General features: G+C 30.5%; 1 protein-coding gene across 5 annotated transcripts; it reads left to right on the top strand.

Moving 5' to 3' along the window:
- Positions 1-6224: 6224 nt before the first annotated feature.
- Positions 6225-11030, top strand: LOC107929123 (U-box domain-containing protein 43). 5 transcript variants are annotated; one of them, XM_016860473.2, is made up of 5 exons: positions 6304-6678; positions 7252-7353; positions 7462-8532; positions 8934-9252; positions 9354-11030. In XM_016860473.2, the coding sequence occupies exons 2-5, from the start codon at positions 7300-7302 to the stop codon at positions 10847-10849; spliced, it is 2940 nt and encodes a 979-aa protein (XP_016715962.2). In that variant the 5' UTR covers positions 6304-6678; positions 7252-7299; the 3' UTR covers positions 10850-11030. The 5 variants fall into 5 exon arrangements, with proteins under 5 accessions (XP_016715958.2, XP_016715962.2, XP_016715963.2 ...); XM_016860474.2 differs by having other exon boundaries at positions 7170-7353; XM_016860469.2 differs by having other exon boundaries at positions 6225-6678; positions 7252-8532.
- Positions 11031-12247: the final 1217 nt, after the last annotated feature.

Genomic DNA, 12247 nt, shown 5'->3' with positions numbered 1-12247 from the left:
TTTATGAACCCGACCCGGCCCATGAGCACCTCTAGTTGTATCCCGGTAATGTGAATTCCATTAAATTTTTTATGTTGATTTTTTTTAAATGAAAGCTAAAATAGTAAAGATAGTAAAATTATTGGAAAGAAATTGGTGCTTAAATGGGTTCATTCACTAACTTCCAATCCCATATTAACCATTATTTATTTAAATAAAACAAATGTCATGTAAATAACTCCACAGTTTTTAGTGACACTAAATAAAAAAATCATTAATAATGTAAATATTCAATTATGTTGGCTGGTCGATATAAAATGAAAAAAATGCACAATAATTTTCGAGGTTATGATAGAGATGAATCAAACAGAATTTATTCAATGTATTGCAGATAAATACCAAAATTGCAGATTTGTCATCACAATTATTTTACGCTACAATAAAAACTATATATTTAGCCACAAAAGTCATAACCCACCATTTTATCGTGACTATTAATTTTTTGCAATGAAATTTTTTTTTCTCTTTTGTGAACTATTGTCATTATCTATAAATTATTATTATATTAATATCACGGATAAGGTATTGATATTATTGGTTAAGGTTGAAATTTTAGGTTTTTATACATATAGATTCAATTCTTATCATACGTAATTATGTACGTATCGTGATAGATACATGTCAAGTTTATTGTTTATTCTAAATAAACAACCCGCCATTTTTTCATGGTCCAATTTGAATGGCATTTTAGAAAATTTTAATTGATGGTTTTTTTAACAATCATTTATTTAAGGTTTAATATCATCACAAACTCTTAAATTAAAAAAAAAAATCAATTAGGATCTTCTGAAATTTTTGCATCTAACTGAACCCTTGAACTAAAAAAAAAATTGACCAAATAAGGCTTGATTTTCTCCTTTCTTTACTTTTCTTGTGGTTTATTGTTGTTAATGGGTAACGGATAGAAATAGATTGCCTATATATAAAATTTCAAATTTGTGCTGTTAACAGCTAAATTAGCCCCACCATTTAATAATATCAATATTAACCGAATTAATCATAACTACAATTAGAACCAATCATTACAATACAAAATCGAAATTGTAATTATAATCAATACATTTATGTAATTACGACCAATATCAGATTTTGGTTATATCTTTTTTTTTAGATAATGCTTAGAATTATCTATAACCCTTTCCAACCTATAAATAAGAGGATAATATGCTTCAGCACACTCAAATCTACATCCTTTTACATTGGTAACAATGCACGTACCAATTGAGATAAGACACAATCGGTACTTCTTTTTTTAATATAAATTTATTTTAGAAATTCAATATTAGTATTTAAAACTCTATAAAATTTGTAATATAAGCAAATAATCTAACTCTTAGACTTTACTACTTACTATTTTAGTTTTTGGCATTTTGCTTTAATAGCGGCCAACCTTTCATATAAATCTTTTGATGAGTGCTTGACCACTTTACTTTTTAAACAATTCATTATATAGGGAAATTAGTTGTCTCCCATTTTTATAATACGTTTCTTTAATCAAACACTTAGCAATATAATCAATTAAATTATTATTAGTGCAATAATAAAATATTTGTGTTTTATTTTAAATATTTTACTTAATATTTTTATTTTAAGGATCAACTAATAATTAATTTAAATTCTTTTAACTTCTTGAATAAGTCGTGAAATTAATAATTTAATTTTAAAAAAGTAATTAAAAAAACTACATCAAAGATCACCGAATTATTAACAAATTTATGTTTTAGTCATTTAACTTATAAAAATTTAAAAATGGCTATTGAGCTATTCAAAATTTTCATTTAAGTCACTAAACTATTAAAAAGTTATTATTTATTTCATTAGGTTGTTAAGTTTTTTTTTTCCTTTTTTAAGTCTAGCTAACAAGCTTCAAGTGACGATTTGACGATCTATACGGTGGGTCAATCCCCATAGACGAGTAAAAGAACATATCTTAAGTGCAATTCAATTTGATGGTTAGTGTCAAAAATTGAAAAAAAATTGTTTGAATTTTGATTTGTAAATTCATGACATTCAAAGAGTTTTTATGAAAAAAGTTGAACCATAGAAGGTAAATGGAAAGAAAGTTTTCTATTGGTATAGACGACGCGAGCAATGAATGCCATACAATAATGATTTTAACAGCTCAATTTCTTAAATGAATCTTTTGAATAATTAAGTAACAATTTTATAATTTTTTAAAATTTAATGATTAAAACGTAAACTTAATAATAATTTAGTGACATTGCAGGTAGTTTATCTTTAAAAAACACTTGCCATTGTAATGTTAAAAGCCCGTCATGACTTCTTTACCTTTTTTTTGGTCTTTGAAGAAGATAAAAGAGGGTTTGTCTTTGATTGGATTGATTTGATAAATTTTATTACTCATTGGGTTGATTTTGAAATAAGTTTTTTCTACAGTAGTTTAATATATCACGTAATGTTTTTTATATAATATAATAAAATAAAATATTTTGTATTTTTTATATTTATTTTACTACTTATATTTAGGATTCGTAATTGTCTCTCTCAACAATATAATCTCTAAAATATAAATTTATATTTCTCTTTAAATATACAATATATCTTACTATTACACCTAACATTTACATATATTTTTTTGTTACGAAGTTATATCTCCTTGTTTTTTAACAGTTATGACTTTTGTTCTTTTATATATAATTAATATTTATGGTTTTTTTTTACTTTTTGATATTAGAGGGAAAGAAACACACCAAGATGTTGCTTTCCTTAAACTCGGTGAAAGAAATAAAAAAGAGATTAACAAATAAAAACTAGGCAAGTGGGTATATGCACTCGCCTATTTACCCCCCTATCATTATTTTATATGGCGAAAAAGGGAGGAGTTATTTAAAAATCTAACTCCAGATTGGTGGAAACTTTTCCATCATTTCACTCCTGATTTAATTGGTGATATATAAAATAAATTAGAGTCTTTGAGCGATTAAAATTAAATCAATTGATTGAATTAATCTAATTCGGGTAATCAGTTAATAGTTAAATTTAGTCCAGTTAGAAGTCGGTGGATGGTTTTTTGGAATTTTAATTATCAGTTTATTCGATCTGAAACCGGGTAATTAACTGAATTAGCCGAACTTCACAATTAATATTTTGTGTTAATTTCAAGTCTTATGTAGTGTTTTTAATTATGTAGTGTTTCAATATATAAAATTTCGGTTAATTTGGTTAATTTTCAAGACAAAAATATATATTTCGGTTAATTCTAATGTATTTTTTTATATGTTTTATACTTGTTTTAACCAAAAAACAAAAACATATAAATTTTGGTTAACCGATTGAACTAACCGGAATATTTCGGTTCGGTTAATTTTTTTGAAAAAATTTCGATTCGGTTGATGATTAAAGGATTATACAATTTGGATAATTCAGTTAATGTTAGTTTAGTTCAATTAATAACTGAACCGACCGTTTGAACACCCCTAAAAATGTAGAGGCCCTGACTATTTTGATTTAGAAAATCTTCTCGTCTTTAAAATTTATAAAACTATAGCTAAAAAAATGCTAAAATTATGTTTTAATCCCTAAGAAATTACAATCTAATTCTAGCCCCTAAATAAAATTTTAATTCACCCTTAGTATGAATAATGTCGCTTTGGCTATATACTCGTATGGATGGTAAAAGTACCATGAAGTCATTGTAGTAAGAGTTAGATTGTATATTGCTCTTTCTACTAAAAATAGGCAAATTAGTCATTGTACATTACATCAAAGACTAAATTGGTCTTTCTATTAAAAAAATTGTCCATTTCTACTATTAAAAATGGGTCCCTAAACGTTCGCATGAGGTCCACGTGGCACATCACGTGTAAATGTCTGGTTATTCCATAACTACGTTAATTTTTAACAATAGAAATGAATGAGATTTTTAACAAAAATGATCCGTTTGTTCTTTAGTCTAACATATATACATGGATTAATTTACTCGTTTTTAATAAAAAAGATAAAATACAATCTGACTCCTAATATGAGAACTTCATAATAATTTTACCATATATACAAAAGATAAAATTTAAATATAATAATAATTTATAAACCAGCTATTTGATAACTTCCTATTAGGTTATAAACATGTTCATTTCAATCATGGACCGATCCAGCCGGGCCAATTTTACTATTTAGAGTAGACAGATATAAAGTTTTATAAATATCTTATTTGAGCCGTAGCGGAACCGATACATGTCCTAAGAATGGTAAATTAGGTACCATAATCAGTTTGACCTATTGATAAAATATGAATAACGGCGATAGATGATGTTAAATGGTATTAATTAATCAAGTTTCTCGTCAACAGCTATGTCTCAACCGTGAAAGTATCTTAAAGAAAACAAATTCATCGTATATAAAAAAAAGTAGGTGATTTTAAATTAATTCATGATAATAATAATTAAAACATATTGCATGTCACTCTAAATCGTCATGAACTGATGGCATTGTCCATTTGGACCAATGCAGAGACATAATTAGATCTCAATTAGCCTTGTTGGACTTCTATAGAGAGTGTATTAGATATGAATATCATTATAATTTAGTTTATATGCTTTGTTTGTATTTAAATATTTTATTAGGTAATGTAATCATTTAATTAATAATATTTTCTTCTCTTATAACCTTAAATAACATTGTAGTTATAAAAATAAATTTTTGTTAGTATCGATGCAAACAAGTAGTAGATGCTATTTTCATCTCGAATTTTTCTTTTTCTTGGTTGAAATTAAGTGTTTATCGTCCATCAACAATAACAGTGATTAAATTCTTTTGTCGTAGGTGCTCTTCAGAGAAGAGAACGGTTGGCTACAAAATATGTTCCGCTCTATTTTTATAGATGGGAATCGAACCCGTGATCACTATCAAACTATATCTCATAATTTTATTTATTGGAATAAATCTATTGAAACCGTTGCTTTGCTGTTTGCATTTTATTATTTGGAATTTACTGATACCAATCTGTGGTTAGGATTGTAACTAGATTCAAATAAATTTTTTATATTAATATTATAAAAAACTATTATATAAAGGATCAGCTATAATTACTAAAAATTTTGCCCCTGCTCGATTAAAATTGGATTGGGTTTGCCAAGCCTAATATCCGTAATCATGTCTATTGAGTTGCAAATTACCCTTAATACAATCATCTATGAAGCCGTTCAATATTTTTTAAAATATTTTCATATAATATATTTATATAATTTGGGTGCAAATAATAATGGGAGGAGTAATCATGAACTCTGAATATGTTTCATAAAGTAAATATGGAGAATGTAAATATATATTTATATAGATTTATTAATTATATTTAATAACTTAATTAAATGATAATATTATATTTTTAAATATAATTAAAATAGATAAAATAAAAAAAATTTAAAAATTAATTTAAAATATTAAAATTTTGTGCTAATCGGTACCTTGAATGTATCGGTATGACCGAAATTTACATCAAAACAGAAATTAATTTTTTTTAAAAAAGTATAATAATATTTATATATTTATTCAAACTAAATGTTTTGAATTACATAAATTTAGTTTTTTAGGCTGAATTATGGGAACTTAAAGATTTTGAAGCCCGTATAAGTAATTTGTGATCGTAGCGGGCATCAATAACCTTAGCAGCCCAACGCTTTGGGGCAATAATTTTCAACTATTAGGCAATACATAGAAGGCCCGTTCCGTTTTACGATTACATTGTTAACCATCAACCATTTAAACAATAATAAGAGAAAATAAGAGAATGTTAATTTTATAAATTGGATTATTCATTTATGAGTTTAAATTATATTAAAGATGTTATTGAAGACTGATTTTTAATCATTCATAAAAAAAATGATATTTAAAATATTTTTAAAAGATGATTAATTAAGGTAAAAATATGCTTAATTAATATTAGATTACAAGGAAATTTATATAAAAAATGTTAAAAATATTAAAGTTTTAATTGTGTATTAAATTTAAATCTTGGTATGTATGTTTTTTTAAATTTATTTTGAGTTTAAACATTTTTTAATAGATTTTAAATAAAATATATAAAATACAAAAATATTTTCATAATAATAATTTTTTTTGTAGAAAAGAACAGTATTAAACGATTACATCAGATAAATTCATGACCGAAGCTAGTGGGTATCTAAATAATGTATAAAAGAATGCTTTATCAGCACATTTTTTAAAATATATTAACTAGAATTTTCGAATTTAAAGTTTAATTTTGGTTCCCGATTAAGAAGTTTATGAACTAGGAGCAGGAAAAGGTCGGCAAAAATTCCACAGATGCAATTAAAAAGTTCAGTTTGATTTTTTAGCACTTGACTTTTCCTTGTCGAGTTGAAATTTCCTGGAAAAATCCCATATTTTTTCACCATTCCCAGGGTTATTAAATATTACTAAATAAACCATGAAGTTGAAAACTACACAGAGTCTACAGTTAATTAATAAGAAAAAGCGAAGAGCTTGACTTGATTAATATCAAAGTCTTCTCTCCGTACAACATGGAAATGGGTATTTGGGTTTCACTTCTCATTTCTAATTAATTCCTAGCTGATAATAATAATTCTGGTCACAATTAAAGCTTCTTCTTTGCTCTTTCACTTCTATGGTGATTTCCAAAAAGCCATTTGTTTTTCAAAGGTAAGGAACTTTTCTTCTTTGTTGGCTTTGGTTTTGTTTTTATTTTTATTTTGTTGCAATTTAAGTTTTTATTGAATGATTTTTCCTTTCATGGGTGCCGATCAAAATATGGAAATTCATTGCCTGTTTTTATAATTAGGGTCCTTTGACTGTGTGATTCTAGTGTTTGTAAATTGGATTCTTATTTGTTTATTGAAGCCCTTTTGAATTAATGGCTTTTTGTCTTTTTTATTTTACAAATTAGTCCATAATCTGGGAATAGGGAAGGATTGACTTGCTGAGATTTGAATTTAGACCAGGGGGATACTATTTTTAAAAGATTATTACATGAACCAACTAAGCTAAACTTCGAGTTCATCAATTATTGGTTAAAACAAGTTATAAATTTATATTCCCTTTCTTCACTAAATTCTGCATTTTGTTGTTTTAATGGTGTATAAAGGACAAGGGCTTGTTCTGAGTTCTTTTTCCTGGTTGTATATTGCTGACAGCCTGATATAGAGTATCAGGAGGTTGCTCAAAGGGAGAGATGTTGGATGCTTTCTGAAATCCGATAATTGATTTCTATTTCAGATTAGCGATTGGTCTTAACGAATTAGTGGGAAAGAACGACCCATTGCAATGGCAATGGAACTTATACCGATTGGGACCATCTTGGCTTTGGTAACAAACCAGGTAATGAAAACAGCTCAGGCTGCAAAGGATATTGTAATTGAGAAGGAAAGTTTCAAAGTCCTGTCAAAGCATCTCTTTGACATAGAGCCTCTGTTGAAGGAATTGCAGCTTCGGCAGTTGAATGATTCTCCCGCAGCAAGGCTAGCTCTAGAGGCTCTGGAGGCAGATGTCAAGAAGGCGAATACTTTGGTCGAGAAATACAAAAATAGAGGCCGTTTCTACTTACTTGTAAAGTGCCGGCACATTGTTCATGAGGTGCAAGAAGTCACAAGAGATATTGGAAGGTCTTTGGCAGCATTCTCTATTGCCGATACGGAAGTTCTTTCGGGTATATCTGATCAGGTCAATAGGCTACAGAGTGAGATGCAAAAAGTAGAGTTCAAGACTTCACATTCTCAACTCCAAATCGTTGACAAGTTAAACCAGGGTCTAAGGGATCAAAAACGTGACCAGTGTTTCGCGAATGATATGTTGGAAGAAATAGCAAGGGCAGTTGGGGTACCCGTTGAGCCTTCTGAAATTAGCAAGGAGTTAGCGAGCTTTAGAAGGGAAATAGAAGAAGCTGGCAATAGGAAAGAAAGAGCCGAAGTTCTCTTCTTGGAACAAGTTATCGAGCTACTTTCTCAAGCGGATACAGCGAGAGATTTCGAAGAAATGAAGAAGCAGTATTTTCAAAGGGCTCAGGTTATACAACGGTACGATGCACAGAAAGAGTACATCCCTCCACTTAAACCTTTCAAATGTCGTATAAGTGGGGAAGTAATGGTTGATCCCGTAAGCCTTTGTACTGGTACCACGTGCGAGAGAGCTGCTATTGAAGCTTGGTTTGACTGTGGGAAGAAAACTGATCCAGATACCGGTGATGTTCTTGAAGATACTTCTTTGAGATCTAACCTTCCACTCCGACAATCAATAGAGGAATGGAGAGAACTGAACTATTGCCTTAAAATCCGAGCTTGTCAGGCAAAGTTGTCATCAGGTGTTGATTTAAAAGTCGAGGAAGCCTTGAACCAAATGCAGGAGCTTATCAGAGAAAATTCTATAAACAAGGACTGGATTTCCATCGGAGGGCTCACTGATAAAATAAATTCTATCCTCGGAAGCTCTCACAACAGAGAAGTCAGGAAGAAGATTTTAATCACCTTGAAAGATATGGTGGAAGGGCATGCAAGAAATAAGGTAAGCCGTAAGCATACTTATAAGTGTAATACCAAGACGTGGTATAATGGAATCCTGATTTCCGCTTGTGAACAAAATATTCATTCATTATGTATTGCGGGCTTTGAGGAGCCTAACAATGTATACTGTTTAGAGTATGTACTTATGTACACGTGTATGCATTCACGAAATACATACATATACATTCATTAACACCCTTGATTCGATGACCCTAAATTGGATTTGATTCATTCACTCTATACCGGGTTATCTATGGCTAATCATTCTGATTAGAACTCATTGCCTTGCTTTTAAGTAAATTAAATTTTCGATTTTCTTGTTCAGAGTCATTGGATGGCTTTGTAATAGACGAGGAGAATTCTTTCATTACTGACTATTTTGTTTTAAACAAAAAATTATAGGAAAAAGTGATTGAGCATCAGGGGTTTGATTACATTGTTCCGTGTTTAGGCCGTGATCGAAGTATCTCAATGGCTGCAGTTGAACTGCTATATGAGTTATTGCAAGATAGATCTAAATGGAACAAGTCTTTTTGCTGTCAACTCTCTCAGCAAAGCAGCGCAATTCTTTTTCTTGTTACCCTTCTAAAGGGTCCGGTCAGAGAGTCGGCAGACCATGCCGAAAAAATATTGAATAAGCTTTTTGATGTTGACGAGGAGAACATTTCTCGAGCTGCCAAGTCAGGGTGGTATAAACCACTCATTGATCGCATTGTTCAAGGTTGGGAAACCCTTTTATGTGTCCTTTTTTAAACATCTTGTCTTTTTGTTAAATGATCCTACTCGGCATAGTGTACATTGATACCTTCGTTTATATTTCAGGGCCGGAGTCTTCACGGATGTCAATGATGAAAGCATTGGTTACCATGGAATTGGTTGATTCGAATTTAAAAGTTCTTGGTGAAGAAGGGATCATACCTCCGTTGCTTTCAATGGTGGCATCTGGCAATATTGAATTAAAGGAGTTGTCATTATCCGTTTTGGTCAAACTATCCAGTTGTCATGCTAATAAAGAGCTTATTGCTACTGGTGGTGGAGTTCCTCTTGTTCTGAAACTAATGTTCTCTCCCCATGTGTGTACAATTCTTATAGTCAGATGCTCTGAGATTGTTGAGAAACTTTCTTCTGAAGGCAACGGGGTTAAATTTTTTGTTGATGAAAAAGGGGTTCAACTTGAATTGGAGCCAATCATCCGTGAATTGTTGGCTTTGCAACAAAATTCCAAATCATCGAACAATTTCCGGAGGCCTGCTTTACGTGCACTGTTAGGAATGTGCAGGTCTGAAGCTAAGCTGGTTAAAACTGCTGTTTTAACTGCCAATGGTGTATCGTTAGTCCTTCCTCTTCTTGATGATCCAGACTCGGAAATAAGAGAAATTGCAGTAAACCTTCTCTTCTTATTTTCTCAACACGAATCACAAGGAGTTGTAGAATACCTTCTTATGCCGAAACGGTTGGAGGGTCTAGTGGGGTTTCTCGAAAATGACTATAACAGTGATGTCAAGATGGCCGCTGCCGGTTTATTAGCCAACCTCCCAAAGTCTGAAACATCACTAACAAAAAAATTGATCGAGTTGGATGGACTTCCAGCAATTATAAATCTTTTGAAATCCGGGTCGATGGAAGCTAAAGAACATGCTTTAAGTGCTCTCTTTAGGTTTACAGATCCCGCAAATGTCAAGTCACAGCAGATTGTGGTTGAACACGGAGCTTACCCTTTGTTTGTAAATTTCCTCAAAGTTAATTCAGTAACAGCGAAGGCAAGAGCAGCGGCTCTTATTGGTAATCTATCAATGAGCAGTCCTAAGCTCACTGTGGCGTCTGAAAAAACCGGTTGCTGGTGTTTTCGAACATCTTGTGTTCCTGTATGCCCTGCACATGGTGGTATTTGCAATGTAAACACCTCGTTTTGTCTGTTGGAAGCAAAAGCATTGCCTTACATAGTAAAACTCTTACACGATGAAGTCGAGGAGACTGCTTATGAAGCAATTCAGACGCTTTCAACATTGGTTCAGGACGGTTGTACGCAGAGAGGAGCTATCGTTTTGCATGATGCCGGAGCAATAAACCCCGTGTTAGATATTTTGACGTGGGGAACAGATTCTCTGAAGGGAGAGGCAGTCGGTCTCCTGGAGAAGGTTTTCATTTCAAAGGAAATGGTGGACAGCTACGGAACTAAAGCTAGATATCTTCTTGTTGGTCTGACCGGCCGGAATGTTCACGATGACGGCCTTCTGGGGAGGAAAGTTGCGAAAGTTTTATCGCTTGTCGAACGATATTCAAAATCTTCAACATCTATTATTCCAGGACTGTTTTGATCAAAAACTATGATCGCTGAAACCAAGAATTCGACATTAGACCGACATATCCCAGGGTTTGTCGACATTAGTTAGTGTTCTTGGTGTACAAATTTGTGATGCAAATTTCATTTGGTCTACACTTATTTGTGAATACTATTATTTGGCAAGACGAATAGGAGTATCTTAATGGTTCGAGTAATTCATGATAGCTTAATATCGAACAAGACTTACAAATAATTTTATCTGAACTCCACCATGAGAATCGATTTTTTTTTACACCAAGTTAAGACAAATTGAACAGCATAAATAGAACTTTACTACTGAGTTAAGCATAGAAAATTGTATGTTATTCGATTTTATTTCTAATGGGTAACTCATTAGTATTTAACTCATTGAGTCGTACTTAACTCATTAGTACTTGACTCGAATTTCCCCCTCTGTTTCCCAATTAGGCACGAGATAAATTAAGGCATTTCAGTTTGTGAAAATTAAGTTACCACTTCAATGGTAAAACCGTAAATGGGGCATCTCGTTTCTACTCAAATCGCTTGCCTCCATTACTAGTAAAAGGAATTCTCTGATTTTAGTTTCTTTGTTTAAGAAAGCTCAAGCAAAATAATTAAAAAATTAATTGAGTCGAAAACTATAATAAATTAAAATTTTAATCTCAAGTTAGCAACCATTTGAACCTTTGAAATATGATTTTTTGTCAAAACCCTTAATGGATTGTTAAGTGGTGACGGGACAAATAACATGAAAAAATGATGATGTGATAATCGACGTGACATTTGACATGAAAATGTTGGTGTAACATTACACATCAACTATTATGCCACCTGACACATTAGCACTTAACAGTCAAGAGTTTTGATAGAAAATCATATTTTAGAAGTTCCATTGATTGCTAACTTTTAATTAAGGGCTTTTAGTACTTAAACCTTTAAAAAAGGTCAAGTTTTACTATTAAGTCGTTCTACATACTTAAACTATGGATTTATTTTATGCATTTTAATTTGGTCAATTTTAATTTTTATCCTTTTAAAATTAATTTTATTCATATTAAAACTTCAAATTTTAAAAATTAAATAAACTAAAAATATCAAATAAATACCTTTTAAAAAGGGATTTTTATTTAACCCTAAAATTTTTTATTTGTTTATGACTATAATTTTCATTAGACACATCATAACCAAAAATTTATACTTATATATTAACATAAATAAATTATTCACTTACAACTTTAAAAATTAGTGACTTATTTTACAAACAGTTATCAAAGTTTTTTTTTTAAATTAATCGATACTAAAACATACTAAATATAATATGAGTGCATGAATCAAATAAACCAAAATCCGATTTTTTTTTTTAAAAAAGACTTTTATATCTAAATTGAAAATTTATAATTTATAAAAGAAA

Source organism: Gossypium hirsutum, chromosome D09, assembly GCF_007990345.1.
Source record: "Gossypium hirsutum isolate 1008001.06 chromosome D09, Gossypium_hirsutum_v2.1, whole genome shotgun sequence".
NCBI lineage: Eukaryota > Viridiplantae > Streptophyta > Magnoliopsida > Malvales > Malvaceae > Gossypium > Gossypium hirsutum.
This window is presented reverse-complemented; position numbering and strand designations above follow the sequence as displayed.

Excerpts from the sequence above, each read along its gene's own strand:
- LOC107929123 (XM_016860469.2), top strand. The coding sequence starts at position 7,300 with ATGGCAATGGAACTTATACCGATTGGGACCATCTTGGCTTTGGTAACA. Across the intron at positions 8,533-8,933 it reads AAGGGCATGCAAGAAATAAG|GAAAAAGTGATTGAGCATCA; the intron begins GTAAGCCGTAAG and ends AAAAAATTATAG. Across the intron at positions 9,253-9,353 it reads CATTGATCGCATTGTTCAAG|GGCCGGAGTCTTCACGGATG; the intron begins GTTGGGAAACCC and ends TTTATATTTCAG.